Consider the following 21,922-nt stretch of genomic DNA (forward strand, 5'->3'; position numbering starts at 1 on the left):
AGATACCTAAGATGTTGCATTATCAATCTCTTAGAGCAAGCACTTTATTTTCATATCTAAGAGTACATAGACATTGGATACACAAGACAACACGTTGCTGCAAAAGCCAGACGTTATCCTTTGCAAGTCAGAGTTCATACTGAAGTGAGATACCAAACTGTTTCAAGTTATCAGTTAGAGTACTTACAACTGTGATTACAACTTGGTTATGTCTGATTGGTTTCTTGATAAAGAGCTATTTAGACAAACCTGCAGCTGTATTCTGCATTTGAGTATTGTACTGACTCAAGTTTTCAGCATCTGGAGCAAGGGAATGGCCAGAGTGCAATTTAGACAAGTGTCCATTGACTGATAATGACAGAAGTGTTTCCCTGTCATTGTTTCTCTGAATGTACTATTTTGGTAAGTCTTTTGTAACACGTTGGCTCTTTGTCACATTAATGTGTTCTCCAATAAACAAATTTGCAAGCAAAACCTGCATGTAACATCAGATATTTTACATCATGATTTTCCTTAGTATGTATTGGTGAAATTCTGTGTCCGTAATTATTTGAAGGTAAAAACTGCAAAACATACCAAACCAAACATCTGAGCTTATATTTTCATTGCAAGCATAATGAAAAAGAAAATAAAATCAAGTTGAGAAGCCTAATCCACACTTTTTTTTGGTAATGAATGAGTTCAAACCAATTTTGAAATGGCTCAGTGTTGCCATTATACATGTAACAATGTTTGAGACCTGTATTGGTTGCATCTTCCTCCAGCCTACATGGATGAAAGAAAGGTAGTGTTATCTCTCTGAAAGCCTTCTTCTGGGTTCTTTACATTCTGAAGATCTGCCAGGGAAATAACCCATTTGTATTTTTGTTCAGACATTTGATGCAGACATTTTATTTGCTTGACACTGAGTATCCAGTGTCAAAATCAGTTAGAAATAGATAACCTTTTCCTCTAGCATCAGGGTTGATATAGTAAAGTTCAAAATAATATTCTATTTTAATTCTTTGTCGGTAATACTGACATTAATAACCTGAAAAGGAGAAGCTTCCTGGTGAATATAATTGCAGCATTTTACCTCAAAGAGTTACCATATTCTCTTGACTTCCCTTGGAAGGGATTTTTTTGTGTGCTTTTGTTTGCTTGTTTTGTTTAACAAGGCAAAAAGTGTATTTGGATCAATTTACAATGCATCAGTATTAGTGATGATCTTAGTAAATTGGGAATATTATATATAGTCTCTCTCTATGAATGTACTAGCATAAATAGCTAATAGCACTAATGTTGAAAACCAGTATATGTAGGTGTCATTGAACACAATCTTTGACAAAAGATTTTACAGAAAATTTTGGTTGGAAAGCATTATACATACATATATATATATATATGTATTTTTTTTTTTTTTTCCTTTAAAGAATCCCTGTTACATCATCTTTAGAATGGTGGGAAGTCCAGAAAGGCAATACATACAGTTAGCATAGATAATACAGCTACTGCATATTGTTGAGTCATCCAACCAAAAAGAACGCTGCTATCTAACAACAAAGGGAACTAAAGATACAGAGGTAATGCATGGCCTCCCTTTATTTCTTATGTAAAAAGTTTTTACCTGATGTTCTGCCATCTGGCTCTCTGGACTCTTGGATGGTTCCAGACTCTCATTCAGTTTGAACTCAGTGGTCTCCATTTTACTGGATATAGACTGGAGTGTGTCCTGATACTTCTGTTGACGTTCAAGAGCTTCATAAAGGGTGCGCTGTTTTTCACTTATCTGATGAGGAATAGGAGATCTAAGTTCTAACCTCTGATACAGGATTTGAATGGTTTTTTGCTTCATACATCCCAAGGCTTAAATGACTAAATCCAAAAACTTGCAATATAGTTTTTCAAAAACAGAAATTAGAAATCAAAACAGCCATATTAAAATTACTTATATGTTTAAACATCATCAATCAAATTCTGTGTTCTGTGACTGGAAAAAAAACAAAACACTTTACTATGCAGGGATAAACTATGGACATTCTTGTGAATTATTACAGATTTTATGCACTCAATCATGTACAGTTTGATAGAGGCATACCCCATAATAGCTGCTGTGCCTTTTCAAAAGAATTAAAAATATATTGTATATAATAAAATCTGTAGCCATTTTGATACATCACTGAATGACTATGCTACACTACTATGCAGAAGTGTGTTAAGCTGACTCAGTATTTGGAGGAACTGGATGCTTAGGCCTTTTTTACCAACATTTCTGGTATGAACTGAATTCCATGTTAGGTTATGGAATATCGTCTGACAACAGCTAATATTTCTGAAGGCAACTATCAGCACAAATGACTTATTTTTTTTCTTAATAGAGGTCCATCCTGCACGGGCTTTCAACAAACAAACAAATATAATGTAATATAATACTGCAACAGACAATTTTTGTTGCCCCCAGAGAGCCAAGAACTTCAGAGAAGAATACTAGCTAAGCAGGTTACTAGCTAGAATACTAGCTAAGCATTTTATTCCTTACAAGCTAGCTGATTGTTTTAAACCCTACAGATATACCAGACATCCAAGACATACCACATTCTTCAGTGTTTCCCAGGAACGCTGCAAATCATCCAATTTGGCACTAGCAGCTGATTCTAATCCTTGTTCATAAAACTCCTGGGTGGCTGAAGTGCTGGGTTGAATTTTAGCAGCTTCTGTTTGCAACTGTTCAGCAGATAAGGCTTGGTAATAAGCAATGTCCTACAATCACAAAACACATTATTGCACTTTCAAAATAAAAGATTATGTATAAGAATATCCCCCCACATACTGATCCCTTGCATACGTCTGTTAAAAACATACAAAACAAAACAAAACATCACCAAGTCACAAAGCCAAAAGAACCAAACAATCCATGAACAACAAAGTAAATAAATATTTAGAAGTAATACACTGAGTATGGTTTGGAGCTTTAATATGATGAAAATTGTGGATCTTTTTTTTTTTTTTTTTTCTTTTCCATGTCGACAGTATATGTTTGGATGGGTATTAGGAAGGAGGCTCAAGATGCAACTGTGGAGAGACATGGAAATTCTGTGAGGGAAGTGCTCAAATTTGGAACAACATTCTAGCAACACAGCTATAAATGGGGAAAGCCCATCACAACCCAGTGTGTTGTGGGTATTGTGGGTGACAAAGAATATCACTCTAATGAACTCTATCATAGAGAAGACAACAGAAGAACTGAAAATGAATATGCCAAAGGACTAGTCAATGAGGTAAGAAAGAATATTAAGCATTGGTCTTCAAACAAACAGGTACTGTTGATTCACTCATGAAAGACAGTGGGCAGAGGGACCAGAAGTACTAAGGAAAATGGGCAAGTGTTCAAGTTACCACTGAAAAATTCAAGGCAGAAATATTTCCCATCAGAACTTGTGTATTTAGTGTTTGGCTATTTCTTCAACTGTTGCAACAAGACACTGGGACCAAGACGTCATATGCTACCATTACAGATCTTTTTGTGACCTCATTTTCAGAAGTAGTATTTTCAAGATAAGCCTTAAAAATAATTAAATAAAATACAGGCCTACGTTATGTGCTCAGTGTGTCATCCTTTAGGGAATTCATGGCCATTATAATATTTCTTGTCTAATCTTTACTGATCTTCATTTTATTAGTTAATGGGAATTTTTTAAAAATGAAATTCATAGAAAAGTATACAGAAAAGTATGGCTTGATAAATAAGGGCCTAAGGAATTAGTGAGATCCAAAGAAGACAGTAATCCAGTGTTACCAAAGGATGTTATGGATTAACAAAAATTAATTTCAAACAAATGAATTTTCTTATAATGAAGTACTGATGCAAGTGCCATATTATCTCACTCTTGCACATGTGGGAATTTAGAATACCTGCAAAAGGATCCAAATTTGCAGCAGACTCTTCATTTCCCAGCGTTATTTCAATGTTATTTAATAGCATATGTGAACAAAACCAAAAAAAGCTCTGGAAGAATGGTGTAGAAATCAAGCCACTCTCTAGGTACAGTCACTTTCTTGGGCTCTCTTTCTAACTCAATCTAATAAGCACAGAATGCCCACCTGCCACAGAAAACAGCCCATCACCCAGCAGCTGCATAGGTATGTTTTTTCACTCTCTCAAGAAAATGAAGAGATGAGCTCAGGTTATCTGGTTCCTAGGTGGACATTTTAACAATTAAGGTGCCTGTTCACTGGTCATTACCAGTATTTTTAAAGGTAGGAAACTGCCATTACTATATTTTATAGACAGATGGATCATGAATCTTTACTGAGGATCCCTGAAAAAGTCTCTCAATAGAAACAGAAGACCAAAGAATGGACAGAATTTCAAACTGTCCAAATCTGTTAAATGAGATACTTCTTAATAAGTGTCTTGGGAAATTACAAGATGAAGGCATTTACACATTTACAGTGTCTGGGAGTAAACAGGGGACGTGTAACAGCTTAACATAGTATTCAGGACTTTGATTTCTGAATTTTTGGCTCTGACCACAAGTGATCTTTCCATGTCATGGAGAAAAATGACAGCAGTGCAGGGAACTTCTCAATTTGTCTTGTCTGCAGCTACTGCACAGTCCCCAGCTAGTCTTCTCTACAAACAAACAAAAAAACAGCCTGTGCTACTGAGACTTCTTAATCAGAGTTTGTAGAATAAATGGCTTGTTCTTACAGAGGGGGAAAAGTAACCTCTTTGCACATCATTTCAACTACTTTTTGGAGTATAGAACATGACAGTTTCTTTTCAGAAGGGTTTTTATGTTGACAATGTGAATCCAGGTGTTCTTACTGATTACTTTCCCCTATTCAGGACCCAATGTATCATGCCCTCTTTTAGGAAAATTAGTCAATGAACAGTACTCAAGCTTCACTGTTAGGATGTAGGAGCAAATGATGAGTTTAAATTTCAAGGATTTGTATTTAAGAAGGGCTGGTGCAACATAGATGAGTTTTCATAATGGAAGGAGAAAGAATGATTATGAAGTAGTCTGTGTACAAGGAGAGAAAAAGATATTTTACAGTGACCCAGTGATGAAGACTTGAATCACAGGATCAGCTGTGGCCCCCAAGGTTTTACACTAACAACTTCATCTTTTTTCAATTCAATTGCTGTACATTATATATCCAGAAAACAGGTTTTAAAAGATGTGCTAAATTTTAATCACCTATATTTTTGGGTAAATGTGAGAAATGTTAGCTTCGAGGGATTCTCATTCACTATTGTAGCACAGATTTTTATGAGAATAAACTCCATGAAAGCACTGTTACTAATTGCTGAAATATTATACACCATGGAACCATTCACCCTTTTAGGAGTTGTGATCAGATTCTTAAAATATTTTTTTAGCTGTGTCCCTCTCCACCACACTCCCCTGACTTTTTTAGAGGAGTGTTAATACAAAACAAAGACCCCGTGCAACAACAATACAACAGTGATAGATATTTCACTTTCTTGTATTCATGCTTTTGTTTTACTGTTTCCATACATAGGATCAGTATTTACACTAATATGCAGCTGACACTTGTTTTGTATTTTTGTAACTTGTTAGCACTGTAAAAATAGCACTTAGATGTCTCAATGAGGGATACCTACATTTGATCATTAGGAGATATTTATGAAACTCTGATGGAAGACTGTTTTTAATCACTAATCCCTCTCTACAGTTTTAACAACACATTTCTCCCCTACTCCAGGAGGGAAAAAAACAATTAAATAAAACAACAACAACAACAACAAACCTTTATAAGTGCTCTAATTATTTTCTCCCAAAACTAAACTAGTGTAATTCTTTTTTTTCTAGAGTTCCTTTTTTGATTTTTCTGGTATGTTGCAGGTGATATTCCTGTGAGAAAGTATTTCTGTTAGCACTGGCTACTTAAAAAGAAAAAATATGAATACTGAATATGAAATATTTTTAACATTTAAGTTCCTAACTCTTTCTTCTCTAGAGTTATTGTTGTTGTATTTTGTAAGTAAACCACTGCATTTTGGAATGTTCTTCCCCTTATTATTTAGTAAGTGATGTTCATTTCAACATTAACCACACTGAAGAAACCTTGATCTGTCAGTTTTTTACATTATTATAACACCAGCAATCTTATCTCTTTCAAAGATCTCCTGCTAAGTGAAAGACATCATATTTCTGTTCAATTTTACCCTAGTAAATTACAGGCTCTAAAACTTGTGTGTTCCATGTCAGGTTATGTATTCTTACTGTATTCAGTATTCTTACTGGATTTTCCTTATTATTTGAGTTACTGGATTTTTATTTATTTATTTCCCACCCCCTAGAGAAATGTAATGAACCAATGATGGATTTGATTATTAGTACACAAGACGTTCTTGGTCATTTAACTCTTTCACTGATTGACACTGACATTTTTGTTGTTGTTGTTTTTTGTTTTGTTTTGTTTTGTTTTACCATTAAGCAAACATTACCATTTCTTATTATCCGAAGTAACAAAAAAATCTTAGGCATTGGAATGGGCTGCCCAGGGAAGTGGTAGAGTCACCATCCCTGGAGGTCTTTAAAAGACATTTAGATGTAGAGCTTAGTGATATGGTTTAGTGGAGTGCTTGTTAGTGTTAGGACAGAGGTTGTACTCGATGATCTTGAGGTCTCTTCCAACCTAGAAATTCTGTGTGATTCTGTGTGTGTGAAAATCCTCCTGACTCATTATATAACATTGTTACTATTCTGTTGAAGAATGCTACCTCTATCACTATCTTACCCTAATGTTCTTTCTTATATAAGTTCATGAAAATGAATCCTTTAGATTTAGCAACTTCTAAAGCACCATATACATCTTCAAAATTAGTGGAAGGAATTATTGGGCAACTTGCTCAAACTTCTCTAATTCTTTTCAGCAATGCAACACAACACGACTCTACCTGCAAATTCTGCAGCGGTCAATTTTGGGAATAAAAATAAATGCAAAAAACAAACAGCAACCACAAAACATGATGAATTCAGTGAGGTGGTGATTGCTCCTAAGGCTAATTTATAAACTTAATCTTAGCATTATATATGTGCCTTGATGTACATGATGCTCAGTGTGCTGGTTCGTTGTTCACTTTATAATGAACGCTGATGTACACTGGATCCTAGTAGAAGTGCCAGAGTCCACAGTTTTAATTTAAAATTTAATTTATTTTACTGATCTCTCTCATTACCACTTAAAATGGATGGTCACTGAAAGTATGGAATGAACTAAAATAACATGAAATGTAATAAAATGTGATAAAGTTACATGAAAATTAATACTTGAAATGGTATTAAATAGAAGATAGTCTGCGAATTCAATGCTACAATGACAATGATATTGTAAGACAGATGTATATGGATATCATACAATGTTTTATTATTTTAAATTGCATTTTTTCTCAGGATGCAAGATTCCATTGTGTACTGCTGTGAAAATCAAAAATAGCATATAAATAGAAAATAGTAGTGACATGGAAGAGCTTTGTAACTGTCACTTAAAATTTATTTTAAAAATAGTGAATAGCCATAATGCCAAACTACACATTTTAAACTCATTAGTAAATATTTGTACATATTTTGAGCTAGAATCTGAAGGTTCAATTAAGTTAGAGGTACAGCCTAATTTTCTTGGAGCTATAGGCAAATATCACAGGATTAAATAAACCACCTGTGGAATGGAACCATACATGTCTCTGAGATAAAAGCTGAATGAATGCCAAGAGGGAGGTACCTGGTTAACAGAAGCATCTGTATTAGCCACAGGTGAGGGAGAGCGACAGGCAGGTGGAGAAGAGATCTCACTGTTGGTTCCCTCCTCCCCAGACTCCTCAGTGACAGGGGAGAGCAGCGTGTGACAGCGACCAGCAGTCATCTGCCACAGGAAAAGCAAACCCCAGAGCACAAGAAGAAAATCAGTTACCTCAGCTTAGGTTTACTTAGACTGAGATCAAAACAAGAGAAAAAACAAAACAAAACACTCAGCTGGAATGAACATGACAGCATTTAGTCATCCTTCATGCCCTTACGTTTGCCAGGTTAAAAATCTGGTGAATTAATAGTCATATTTACTGGCCATACTTTAATTATGAACATTCTCTTTTGTAAACTAATGAATTTAAAAGGAAATGTATAGAGTCAGCAACTGAATAATAACATGTCAGGGTCTGCCTAAATGTCTTCTTGTGCAATCAGAGATGCATATGGAAATATTATGGACAGATAACAGAATAATAAAGTATTGGTATCCATATCCAGGCCTGGTTAGAACAACAAGGAATAGACTTAAGATATAAAAAACATATAATCCCATAGTAACTTATAATTTTTGCTTCCTCAGTTCTGTTATGCTATGATAAATCTTGAAATCTGCACTCAGGCAAAAATTGCAATGACATTAACAATATGTTTATAATAAGACCCAACAAGAAACAAAAGCATTTTAATTCAAACATGAGGTCTATGCCAATACTTAGCCAGCTTTCATTCCCACATACTCATTTGAGAATATAGTAGCATACAGTCAAGTATCACATCAACTTTTTAATAAAAGAGCTTTAGAAATATGCTCTGTAAAATACATGCACTGCAACATTCTATGAAATAATATTTCTTCTGTTTTCACCTGATTCCTGCAATTCAGTAGTTTTTTGGCATTTGCTCACACATGCTGACAGCTAAGAAAAAGCACTAAATTTGCATCTTATTACAGATAACTGCCACCGGTGTTTGTTTTTTAAATAACTTCATCCTATATCTATGAGTCTTAATAACCCATATAAAGCAAAATACAGTAAGGGGAAGCTGTAGCTTGTTTGGTTTGCCACACTCCAGCCATTTCAAAAGCAAAATATAGATATGAGCTGTGGCAACTCGCTACAGAGGTGTGTTGCAATGATGCAAAAGCAATCAGCTCAGATAAACGGTACTGAGAACAATTCATTCCTTACCATAACCACTGAGGGATGAGAAGGGTGTGCCGGGAGCAGGTCTGAATCCAGCTCCTCCATTCCTTCTGAAAGCCCCTCCACCTCTGTCACTGTCAGCAGCATAGTGGCATGTTTTGCTTTCATTGTTAGCATCTTGCACTTTGAATTCAAAGAAGCAATTTGCTCCTGGTATCCTTTGATCTTCTGTGCCAGCTCCTGAGGAAACATATTTTTTCTCTAATGCAGAGGCAGCCAATAAAGGCCAGAGGACTAGCAGCATTCCAGCTTCCGTAGAGAAGGCAAGCTCTCCCCTCCTAGCTCAGCCAATGAAATCATAGTGCTGCCTCTCAGAAACCCTGCATAAGCAGCAGCACTAGCTGAAAAGCAGGATGTTGATTGTGGAGGGAACAAGTCAGGCTGCGTCTCACTGCACAGCTAAACCGCAAAGCAGAGAGCTTTGAAGTGAAACCGGAAAAGTACTGTGAAAGCCTCTATGTGATCATTGCAGAAGTGAAGCACACCCCATACTTGCATCCAGCCTGAACTAGACATAGATTCTTTATGCTTCAGTTTACAGAAAAGGGGAACATCTCTCCTTTCTTTTCTACTTTTTCTTTCTGACCTATTTGCATTTATCTAAGGAAGATGAAGCTTTACCACATACTGCATGCCATGAAAATGAGGTCATGTAATAAGCAGAACTGTAAAAAAAAAAAAAGCACCATTCAGCTCTCACCAAAATGAATGAATAGTTCAAACAATAACTCACAGGGTTTAACAAGATCAATTGTAATATGAACAATAGTTCACATAATAAGATTAAATGCAGACTGAATCACTTGTCAGCGTTTGGATATATTTTACCTTATTTCTGTTTTGAGTAAATTTTCAGAGTTAAAAACTCAACTGCACACAGTACTAACTCTTCTTTAATAAGCATTAGTAAATCTGGCCTAAAGCTGGGTATATTTTAAAATATTGTTTATCATGGCTATGAAATGGTCTATCTGTATGGTGAAACATCACCACAATAAGTCTAGTCAGAGAAGAAACATGGAACAGAATAGACAGAAACTGATTAATATTCTCTCATATACTTTACTGTTGCCTAGTTCAGTGTCTGGTTTTAAGGCATTCAGTTCATATTTTTCAAATAAAAACTGGTGGGAGGTTTTCACATTTCTGCCAAAGCTAATGTTCCTGCCTCTCTGGAGGCTCAGTGATGTGATAGAATTTTGATTTATAAAGTTAAAACAACATTTGTGTAAGCTTGCCTGTTAGTTCAGTGATTATTCATTCTAATGGGTATTTCTAAATTATTTATATACCTGCTTTATTTTTTTCACCTAATGAAAGTTTTCAGGGAAAAATAGCAACAGAATTTGCAAGATCTAGTATAATAACAAATATAATATTGCATAATAATAAATGATTACAATATCTTTAAAAAGGGAACTAAAATTGTTGCTTCAGGAAAGTAAAATTAAAATGTTATTTTGGTTATACAACATTTTCAGTAAACCTTTTCCTCAAAGTCACAGTGCAGAACAGTCATGATGGAAAATACAGAATTAGAAGTGGATACATCACAAAGACCAATGATGACTTTTTCAGTCTGGGACTCAATGGTACCTGCTCACTGCTTGTCATGTCAGCAACAAGACAACCTCTCTTGGAGCTCCAAGGTTCACCTGGGAGACTAAACAAAGTCTCAAGTATAAAACAGTTGAGGAGATCAATTGAAAAACTGATCAAATGAAGCCACAGCTTTAATGTCTGGAATAGAGTTATCTGCTCTGTTTGGCAAGTACTAATCATTTACTAATATTTGATGAATGGCACATCTCAGCAACACACAAGCGGGAAATCTATTATCATTCAAAACACACTACTCCATCAATACTACTGAAAAGTAATAACTTTTGTATCATTAATGCATGGAGAATCTAACATACCTCCTTCAACTGAATACAAAGAAAATAAAAAAAGATGCAAAAATGTGTTTGTGAAAATAAAACAACTTATAAAGGTAATTTCCTGTGAAGTACTGTATATCCATTAAAATCATACACAAGTATGGAGATACTTGCCCATATTCTTATCCGAAAGTCTAAAGAAACAGGGTTCAGTAAACTTAGTTCCAGAGTATAACTGCATACATATGCAGTGCTACAAGCTTTCTAGAAAACAGTGTACATTCCTTATACTTCCATCCTCCTATTTTCATTCTAAACAAAGGTACCAAAATGCTTATTTAAATTCCTGTTCGTGCAGGATTAAACAGACAATCTGGCAACTAATGTTTTCTTAAATTAAGAAAACACAGGACAAGCATCTTGACAGACTTGCTTTTTAAAGTTGTATAACAGTATAGAGTCCACTTACGTAACTGTGTGCTTTTCCACAACTACTGAGCAGACAAAATACAAACCAATAATATGTGTATCTTAGTCTTTTAAAACTCCTTGTCTCTAAATGTGGAATCTTGAGAGTGTGAAACCTGTACACTCCCTGCTTGTTCCCAAAATATGCAGTAAAGCTGCTATCTTCCTGCAGATGTTTAAAAGGAATCGTCTAAACTGAAGCTACTGAATTTGTTGAAATGCAGATGAAACTACAAGCTGCCCCATTTTAAATTCCTCCCTGCAGCCTCATTCCTTTCCTCATCAGCACTGCTCTGTATCACTAAAGTGACTCTCCTGCTGCTTTTGTTGTTCCAGAACATTTGAACAGAAAATCTAGCATTTTGAATTCCCTGCTAAAAATACAGAAGGTATTATTTTGTTGTTGTTTTGTTTTGTTTATAAAAGAAAACACTCTGCATTTATAGTGAGTTACTATTTGATAACTAGAAAGGAAATGATCAACACATATAACACTACTTTAGGTTACATAATATCCCAGGTTGATTTTTAATTCAAAGTTAAAGAAATGGTGCCATCTGGTGTCAAAATTGATACACATGTATCAATGATGCAATTTTTTATCTGTACATAGCAGATAGAGGGATAGAAAAGGGGATCAGGAGCTCCCATGCTAGCACAGAAGAAAAGGCTCCATGGAGACTGTCCTGATTCATATGAGTACTTACAATCACTGAGTTTGAGGGCAGAATCTGTAAATTCACAAGACAGAACTCTTCCCCAAAATGAATTGGCAAGAATCCTTTGGAGTGACTCTTGCAGACTTTTCCTCCAAATTTACTGTAGTTTTCCTGCAATTCAAGTCCCCTGGTATTTTCTTACATTAATAGGATGGAAATAAGTAAGGACTTTAAGATATACCTAAGAATTGCTGAGTTGGCAGTGATCAAGTGACTAAATGCTCTGCATTAGCTTCTGTGATGTTCCTCAGTTAAGTAGCTATGTTAACTGCCCCTTAAATACAAAATGTTTTAGTTTGCATAATATTGCCTGGAGATTAGGACATATTTAACTGAATAAACAAATGAATACTCCAGATTGCACTAATAGCACGAGTTTCCTATTGGGTATTGGTTTATCTGCTCAGATAGCCTTCAAGCACGCCTAAAAAACTACTCAGCTAATTTATGAAACTTGGTTATGAAAATTATTTTAGGCCCATGAACTGCCAGTGAGCCTATGTTGTTCTGTCTTTCCTACCTCATGACGAGAAATCTGGACCTGGAGTTCATGGATGTTGCTGGTTGGTACTGGCTTGTCTTGAATTTCACGATGGGCACTCTCTATCATTTGCTGTAAATGTTTCATCTCTTGCTCATATTGCTCATACTGAACCACAGCTTCCTAGAGAAGAAAAAAAAATAATCAAGTGTCTACATGAAAATAAGTATTTATTTACTGTAAGTATGACCAATTTCCTTTCTTCACTGAAGTAAACTTACACCCAACTGGCACTTGCACCTTGGCAAGCCAAAGCGTTGTGTTGTTTTGTTTGTTTGTTTGTTTGTTTTTTTAAGATATTCAATATTGGGGCTAAAACTTCAGCTTTCAATAAGCATCTGCCCCAAACACACCCACCAAAAGACAGCATTGCCTAATTTGATAGTTTTAATATAAGCACTTTCATCTATTTATTCACTTCAAGCCTCCTTCTATGAAATGGAAAAACTACATGAGAAACTTAAATTTTACAGATTCATAGAAAATACAACTGGGAGAAGATCCTGAAGACTAATTTAGACCATTATACTACCAGTGAGGTATCTTTTTTTTTTTTTTTTTTTTTTTTCAGAAATCAGAAATTGGTCTGATCTGTTTTCAAAACCTTTAGTCTGACATTATGTCCTTCTTTGTACTTAACTACCTTTAATTAGAAGCCTCTACTGTTATTTAACTTGAATCTCTGTAGCTGTACCTTAGTTCGATATGTATTTTTCTATCACTAACTAGCAGGAAAAAAAGTTTTATTCTGTTCTTTGGAAATACCTTTTATATATTTAGCTATGAAATCAAGCTATCGAACAAAAACTAATTTTCTTGTATTTAGCAAAGCTTGAAAATAGGAATTTAGTACATATTGAATGTCTTCAAAATCAGGAAGGAAATATGTAGAAATCTTAAATTAAAAAATAATGACTTTTAGTTCAGAAAGCTATTTAGCTCAATGTTATGTTATTATTTTAAGCAGCTGATGTTATGATGATATATTAAAATTAATTTCATTAAGGGATTATATTAGTTAAAACATTACCCTGCATACAAATGTATATTAACTATTTGTTTATTTAATCCCAGCAGCATTACAAAAAACATTTCAAGATTGAGGACAGAACCACCATAAAAGTCTGATGAGTAAACTGACCAATAACATCATCAAAAATGTTAACCCCCCCCCAAAACATGCGATCAGAAAGGACTGAAACATACTGGGAAATATAATAATTGTATGACTAAGTGAAGGAGAATGGATAGAAATATAAAATTGTTTTCATTGCAATTTGTGTGCTCAAGTTACTCAGAGTAATATATGAGACACAGTTACACTTGCCTGCATGATGTTGCACTGCTGAATGGCAGTGTGCTGCAGGCGGCTGGCCTCCTCCTGGAGCCGAAGGGCACTGTGACATATTGGCAGGCTGGTGACCACCTCTTCAGGAATCCTCAAGGCACTTTGACAAACTTGTACTGCATGAACTTTTGGCTTCAGTGATTCCATTTCAGACAACAGGTGCTAGAAAAAGTCAGTGCCACAATAAGCCCATTTTGCAGAACTCTCAGAACATTTGATGCAGCAAAAGATAATTATGAATTCACAAACTAAAATAAACAATGAATTTGATTATCTGTTTGTTGGTTTGTTTGTTTGCTTTTAATTTAATATAATTATGATACACTTTGTCTAGAGTTTTTAATTCTGAAATGAGCATTCTTTTAAAGTATTAGTTAACCAAAAGACCTACATACCAGGCATAAAAATAATTCATGAAAAAACAGTCATTCTTATTTCTGAGTGTCTAAGCCCAAGAATAATTCTGTTAACATATTTGAAAAATATCTTTAAAAAATACACAGATTGAAGCTGCATAGGAGTCACTTATGCACACATACATTTTAATGTTAAAATCCAAGTGGAACTCCATGTTGAAGCACACTTAAAAAACAGCAAATGAATCCTGTTGCGTTTACAGTCTTCCTTGAAAATACAAATAATTGCTGAAAATATTTAAAATTCAAAAGGCAATAAAACAACAAAAACTCACATACAGATTTATTTTTTTTTCTGTTTAATAATCATATGTTGGGTGCCCTTTTTAATAGTCTCTATTCCTTTCACAATGTCTGTGCATGAGAAGCGTATAAAAGTGCAACGACTGATTAATAGATTCTATTGGTATTCTTTTATCTTCATTAGGGAATTAGATGTAAATTGAAGCTTTCCTTTTGATTAAAATATACAGTTTGATTGAAATATACAGAAAAAAATAGAAAAAGGCAAAGCTGATGAAAGGAACCTCAGTACATTAGAAAAGGTGTGAAGCTCAACAGATACAAATCATCTAGGCAATGTATTTGGCAAACAAGGAGTGATTGTCTCCCTCCTCCTACACTATATGCAGAAAGATAGACTTCATGAGGTATGGTGGATAATCTAACCGAAAACTTGGTACAACAACCTGTTCTTTGGACTGGGAAGGCCTCTCCTCTGTCAGGCCCTGCACTGCTGGCAAAAGATGCTTTGTGCAACTGGCACTCAGAGGTACCATGGGGCCACTTGCCAGCCAGGAAGTCTCCAAGACCCCCCCTCTGTCTGGTGAAATACATGTGCAGGGGCTACAGCCCCTTTCCATCTGTACAAAAGATAGGTATACTTATAAGACCTGACAGAGCCAGTGCAAAGAACACAGTACTCCTTTATTCTTTGGGTGGGTGATATGTTTCACCTATATTCTTCAATGTCATGTTCTGAAACTTATCTTCAATCTCTAGAATAAAGAGTATATATTTTAATCAAAAGTAAAGCTCTGTATATACTTTTTTTTCTGCAGAGTTCAATCCTAAAGTGGACCTGTTGACATTTAATTTTCCTGGGAGATTAGAACAGTTGAATCTCTATATCAGATTGCAGCAAGAAATGTTTCTCAAGGAACTCAGTAAGTTATAACATGGGTTACTTTTCTTGTCTTGAAACAGTGGCCAAAAATAGCAAGTCAAAAAATTTCCATAGTACACCAAATACAATAAGCAGTATCTTATGGTGGTAATTCAACTAAACAAATATGAAAGTAACTGGGCTTACAAAATACTGAGTTTTCTTAGCTTTTCACTTGGCTATTGGGGGAGCAAGCAACCTCTAGCTGCAGGGATAACAAACCGGAATTGCTTTTGAAGTACTTTAAAAACATTTTGATAAAAAGTTCTGGGTAAAAGCTTGGGTTTATAAGTATTAATACATATTGAACCTGAATTGTATGGTCAATTCTCAGGATTGCATAAAGCTAAGAACAAACCCACAAAGTGTTATGCTTTAAACAATGCCTTTGAGGGAATGATCTTTCCCATTTAATATCTTTGTTGGTGACATGGACAGTGGGATAAGGGTGTAAACTTAGCAAGTTTGTGGATGACACCAAGCTGAGTGGTGTCATTGACATGCTGGAGGGAAGGGTTGCCATCCAGATGGACCTTGACAGGCTTGAGAGGTGGGCCTGTGCAAACCTCAAGAAGTTCAACAAGGTCAAGTGTAAGGTCCTGCCCATGGGTCAGGGCAATTCCAAGCATGAACACAGGCTGGGTGACAAGAGGATTAAGAACAGACCTGAAGAGAATGACTTGGAAGTGTTGGTGGACAAAAAACTGAACATGAGCTGGCTGTGTGTGCTTGCAGCCCAGAAAGCCAGCTGCATCAAAAGAAGTGTGGCCAGTGGGTCGAGGGACTTGATTCTCTCCCTCTACTCTGCTTTTGTGAGACTCCACTGGAACACTGCATTCAGCTCCGGGACCCCCAGCATAAGAAAGATATGGATCTGTTGGATTTGGTCCAGAGGAGGGCCTACAAAGATGATCTGAGAATTTTCAGCCTGAAGAAGAGAAGGCTCGGGAGAGACCTTACAGTGGCCTTTTAGCACTTATCCAGGGGATAAACAAAAGCTAGAGAGGGACTCTTTGTCAGGTAATATAGTTACAGGACAGGGGGTAATGGATTTAAACTAAAAAAGTGAGATTCATATTAGATGTAAGGAAGAAATTCTTTACTCAGGAGGTGGTGAAGCACTGGAATACGTTGCCCAGAGAAGCTGTGAATGCCCCATCCCTGGAAGTATTCAAAGACAGGTTGGATGGGGCTTTCTTTGAGCAACCTTGTCTACTGTAAGGTGTCCCTGTCCATAGCAGTGTGGGTGGAAACAGATGATCTTTAAAGTCTCTTCCAACTCAAAAATATGTGATTCTATGGTTCAATCCCTAATTCCCTTTGCAGTAATTTGCAGCTAGATTTTGAAAAAATGGCCTACCTAAGAAACACCACAAACAGTCTTACCAACATTCTTTGTGTCAGCTCATGTCACTCAAGAGCTAACTTTGAGGTCCTGCCCTTTTACCTGTCTGTGGGACAGTTGATCTTTCAAGCTCAAACGTCCAAGCTCTGGAGAGGTAAGTGTGGCTTGGGCTTGCTCCAGAGCAGCCTGCAGGGCTCTCAGCTCAACTTCAAACTTCTTCATGTCCTGTAACATAATCGATTTGATTCAGGAATAAGAAAAAAAAATCACTAGAAATATAAATGTCTGGATTTTGTAGTTGTGTTCCTTATTACAGTGTCAAAGCTAATTCATAATTTTAACAATGAAAACTGTTTAAAATATTGGATGAAAATATCAGTCATGTGATGGTATAGAGAAATAGGTCCCAAAGCCAGAGTTATTTATTACTGTTTATTACTATTTCAAGTACTTCATGCATCTCAAATACAGCATGTATATTATAAAACTGATTTCGATGTCATAGTTCTAGAAAGGTGATCAAGACGTTCTCTAGTCACCTTCCCACAATAAGACAGGACAGAATTGTCTTATTTTTACAGACTGTTCTTAAAGACCACTACCATCAGTGTCCTTCTTATCTCAGACAACAGACAACATGCTCTATTGTTCCAGTATTATTATTTTGAAGATTTTTTTTTCTGGCTGTTTGACATGAAACTATCTTTTGTTGCAATTTCAATCCTCTACTTACTATCTTATTAACAGCAGACATGAAAAAATTATTTTTATCGTTTCTGAATACTTCATATTTTAGGATAATCCTTTTTCATGCATATTTTCTTGCAAGTTTATACTCATGTCACTGTTATCACTTTCCTCTGTTTTTTATCCAGTGAGTCCACAACTTTCCTCAAGTGGAAAACAGAACACAGCTGAGAGTTTGCTACTGACCAACATGGAGAATAAAAGAACTGCTTTACATATCTTCATACTTTATATTCTGCATAGTGTTTGGATTTATTTATTTTTTTGCAACAATGTTCATTTCCATGATTGAAGTCAAGACCCTTCTACAGTGTGCCTCTTGCCAGTAGCTCCTCATTCAGATACACAAGTATTTTTTTTTCCCCGCTTGTTTAAAGGTAACAATTTGCCTTTGTTCCTACTCAATAGCAGCTTCATTTAGTTATTTATTTGTTTGTCTATTTATTTATTTATTTCCAAGTGGCTCCTGTACTTTTGTCTGTTTTCTTGCTGTTTTTCTTGTCTGATTTCAAGCTGTTTTCTTGCTGTCTAAGTTGCTTTTGTCTAAGCAACTTAAAAGCCATGGTCTTTAAAACAGCATCCACCTCACTAATGAAAATTATTGACAAGTATCAGACCCAAGGGAGAACCTTGAAAAATCCTACTTGATGTATCCTGTCTTTTGGGGTGAAAAGCATGGATAATTACACACCAGATAAAATTCTAAACATTCTATTTGATGATTATTATTATTAATCATCTACCTATTTTATTTTCAACTAGTTAAGCTTTAACATTTGCTAATAACAATATCATGTAAAACATTATTAAAGATATTGGACACACATTTATGTACAAAAACTATTTTCATGTTAAATTGCACTCTTTTGATATGATTTTCTTTCTTCACAAATCTGTGATTAATTCTATTCTGCTCCATGTTTCCATGTTAAAATTTACAAATAGTTTATTCAATTATACCAAGATTTATCTGAGAATTGAAGATACTAAGTTTAGTTTCTACTGTGCTTACTTGTATGCATTTTTTTCCCATGGAAAAAATAAATAAAAGCCTTTCAATTCATAAGGAGAAGGGGTGGAGGGGTAGGATGTGACTCTCATTATGAAAATGTTGCTCTTCTTGAGCAGTCGCTACGTATAATGAAACCCTGCATCCCAAGATGTGGCGAACATTGCTTCAGAGAATGTGGAGGTTTTCTCTTTCTGCTCCCATGAAGCCTTTTTTTTTTCTTTTTTTTTCTTTTTTTCTTTAATTAAACTATTCCTTACCTCAACCCATGAACTTTTATTTTTTAATTGTATTTTCTCCCCCTGTCCTTTTGAGGAGGGGGAGAGAGTTGGAGAGTGTTGGAGTTAGCTGCCCATCAGTTGTTAAACATGGTCATGTTGCCATATCCTATAAATACTGTTAAATGAATCACATTTCTAACCATTTTAAATTTAGCTATGATTGTTCTAACTATTAGCAATAGGCTATTCTTAGGTGCCTTTAGGTACTATTTTCCTACTTATTTGTGTGTAGCTGTAGCATCTGACAAAAACAAAGAAACAAAAATCAAACCTAGAAATATATAATACTCTTTTATACTCTTTTTACCAAATTATTGTGTTTAATAAAATAATAATAATAAAAGAAAAAAATTGTGCCCTAACCATAAGAGCAAACAGAAAAGACTTTTGTGCTTTTTTCCTGTGTCTCGTACCAGTTTATAGTGACCTCATGCGTTACATAAGGATAACACACACACATTAACAATAAACCCATATGGAAGAGTTGCAAAGAAATATCTGGAACATGAAAAAGCATGTTCCTTCTTTTCATTGCACTCTGTTGGAGAGACAGGTCTTACATTACAGAGTCCTGGTCTGGTTCAGTGCTGATTAGAATCAATAAACAGCTATCTTCTAAGGGAAAACTAAAGAAATGGTACAGCATAAATACTGACAGAGACATTTTCATCTCAGTTCAAGTATCTAAACAAAGGTGTTTAGTGCCATTTAAGATATGCCATGGTACCCAATATGTCTATCTAGAGAGGGCAGATGTAACAGGAATCTTGTCCCTATTTGGATCAGTAGCTGAAGTCAAGGCTGAATGCTCAACAGCATTGCAAGCAGTGCAGGACACCTGTGCTTAGACAACAGAATTGTACCCTTTATAGACCACAGATAATCTGTACTGCTAGTACTTACAAAACCATAATTCTCTAAGCACATAGAAACAGCTGTCAGCTGATGTTAGAAAAAAAGTGCTTTCATATACCTTGGCAGCATCTTGGAGATTTGGTAACCGTACTTTGATAACTTGCTGTAATTCTTCTGTACGACGTCCCAGTTCCAGCACTTGCTGAGACATTGCTTCAGTAGAGTATACACTGGACAGATACTCAATCCTCTCACTCATGGCCTCAAGATCACCATGAATCTCCCCAGACTCTTCAAGCATAGTCTAGATACAGATATAATCAGAACTGAATGCCAAAGTTGAGCTACAGATTGGACATACCTCCAAGTATATTCCCGTTGTTCAAGCTCCTCAATTTGTACACATGTATAAGTATGATTAAGTTTCACCAATTTACTGTAAGGCTTAGGCAATATGCTTAATTCTGAGTGCACACTCAAGTGCTTCAGGTTATATCAGATTAACAGAATAAGTCTTGAAGCTTCAGCAACTCTGCTTACCATCATTAATATTTTGCTATACATACTTGCCTATAAAAATGTAATATGCACCATCTACATATATGATTTGTTCTGGAAGCCTGATATACCCAATAGGAAGCAACAGAAAGCACTTGGATAACAGGGCAATAATAATCAATACTCCATAAAAATTGGCTACCAAAGTGTTTAGTGGGATGGCATTGGTTACGTCCATCTCCTAGACTTCTGAAGCAGGAAAAAACAAACAAACAAACAAACAAAAAAAAACCTACAAATGCTACCTCCGAGCTTTCTTCAGGATAAATTGCCTGGAGAGTCATACTCAGGATAAGGAAGTGCACATGTTATCCTGTCCTAATGTAACTGATTGCAGCTGACAATTAACTGATCTCTCTCTACATGTATAGGAGACAAAATTAATGCAGTGTTATTTTGGCATTAGTGAGACATGATCATCTCATGATGGTTTGATTTGTTTCACATGATCATACACTGTCAAACACTAATGTGAGATGTTCAGGAAGCACTTGGGAAGAAGAAACATCCATTGGGCATCAGTGAGAACATTTGGGATGAAACTGCTCAAATGTGAACAAAGGCTATTCTAACTTAGCTTAAAACTGAAAAAGACTGAAGATTTTGTTTGGTTAAATTAGAATTTATAATATGTTCTTGGATAGGAATCATCAAGTGCCAGGAAAAGAATTACTATGATCTTTATCTAGGAGAGTATTAGCTGTAATGACATATTCAGTGTGATAGCATCCCACTGTCTAGACACAGTGTTCAGTCAGATGCTGCTATGAAGCCAATGTACTTGAGTAAACAGAGAGATCATTTGAAACAGTTTTATTCAACAATGCATCCTTATTTCAGTATTCAAAACAATTATTGAAAATAAAGAAACCTAGCATATTTAGGCATTTTGCTCTCAAGGAAAGAAAGGAAAATGTGTGGAAAATAAAACTTCAATTCTTTTCTACACTTTCCCTTAAATTTCACAACTTATATAATCACCTGGTAGGCTTTAAATTGGTCACGAAGCTGAGAGGAAGAATTCCATGTTATACTACCATGCACTAAGATATTTGCTTTCTCAGACCATTTCAGAATGAACTCCAGCATCTCATTGTATTCTTCCAAATGTGAAGCAGCCTGGATATAGAAGAAAAATCCACCTTTTAAATCTAAGATGTAATTCTGTACAGTTCTTAGTAATGACAAAATTGCTTTCATTTCATTTCATATGTTTAACTTTGGGGATAATTTTAACAACTTTTACTTACCGTTGAATATAAACCAATTAAGTCTATATTGATGGAGTTAAAATAGGTTTGGTTTCAGTAACAACCATATCTATTTTTGAGGAAAAAAGTCACCACAAGAACATAGGTAAACCTGGGAGATGGTTGCCTGTAGATGATGCTCAGCTACATGTACATTCTACATATACACTTCCTGCACATACTTAAGCCACACACAGAAGTTTGAAAATAACGTATAGTTAACTGCAAGTCTCTTTTAGGGCATTCATATGTTTTGGTCTCTGCCATGTAATTCCAAAAAACACTTTTATTTAAAACCTGTTTTGTCTACTCAAGCTGTCACATTTAAAAAAAAGAGAAATGTGCATTTATTTCATAATACAAGAGCAAAAATGC

General features: G+C 35.4%; 1 protein-coding gene across 13 annotated transcripts in view; it reads right to left on the reverse strand.

Annotated features, from left to right (window-relative positions):
• Positions 1-21,922, reverse strand: part of SYNE1 (spectrin repeat containing nuclear envelope protein 1) — a 306,198-nt gene that overhangs the window by 95,093 nt on the left and 189,183 nt on the right. For 10 of the 13 annotated variants that reach the window (XM_082757645.1, XM_082757651.1, XM_082757649.1 and 7 more), the window contains 9 exons: positions 21,279-21,416; positions 19,858-20,043; positions 16,950-17,072; positions 13,901-14,083; positions 12,553-12,696; positions 8,951-9,145; positions 7,735-7,875; positions 2,572-2,739; positions 1,607-1,768 (listed from right to left, as the gene is read on the reverse strand). In XM_082757645.1, the coding sequence (XP_082613771.1) occupies positions 1,607-1,768; positions 2,572-2,739; positions 7,735-7,875; positions 8,951-9,145; positions 12,553-12,696; positions 13,901-14,083; positions 16,950-17,072; positions 19,858-20,043; positions 21,279-21,416 (1,440 nt within the window). The remainder of the gene's footprint in view (positions 1-1,606; positions 1,769-2,571; positions 2,740-7,734; positions 7,876-8,950; positions 9,146-12,552; positions 12,697-13,900; positions 14,084-16,949; positions 17,073-19,857; positions 20,044-21,278; positions 21,417-21,922) is intronic. The other 3 variants (XM_082757640.1, XM_082757650.1, XM_082757642.1) reach the window with 2 other exon arrangements.

Source organism: Aythya marila (assembly GCF_965140915.1).
Source record: "Aythya marila genome assembly, chromosome: 3".
Classification (NCBI taxonomy): Eukaryota; Metazoa; Chordata; class Aves; order Anseriformes; family Anatidae; genus Aythya; species Aythya marila.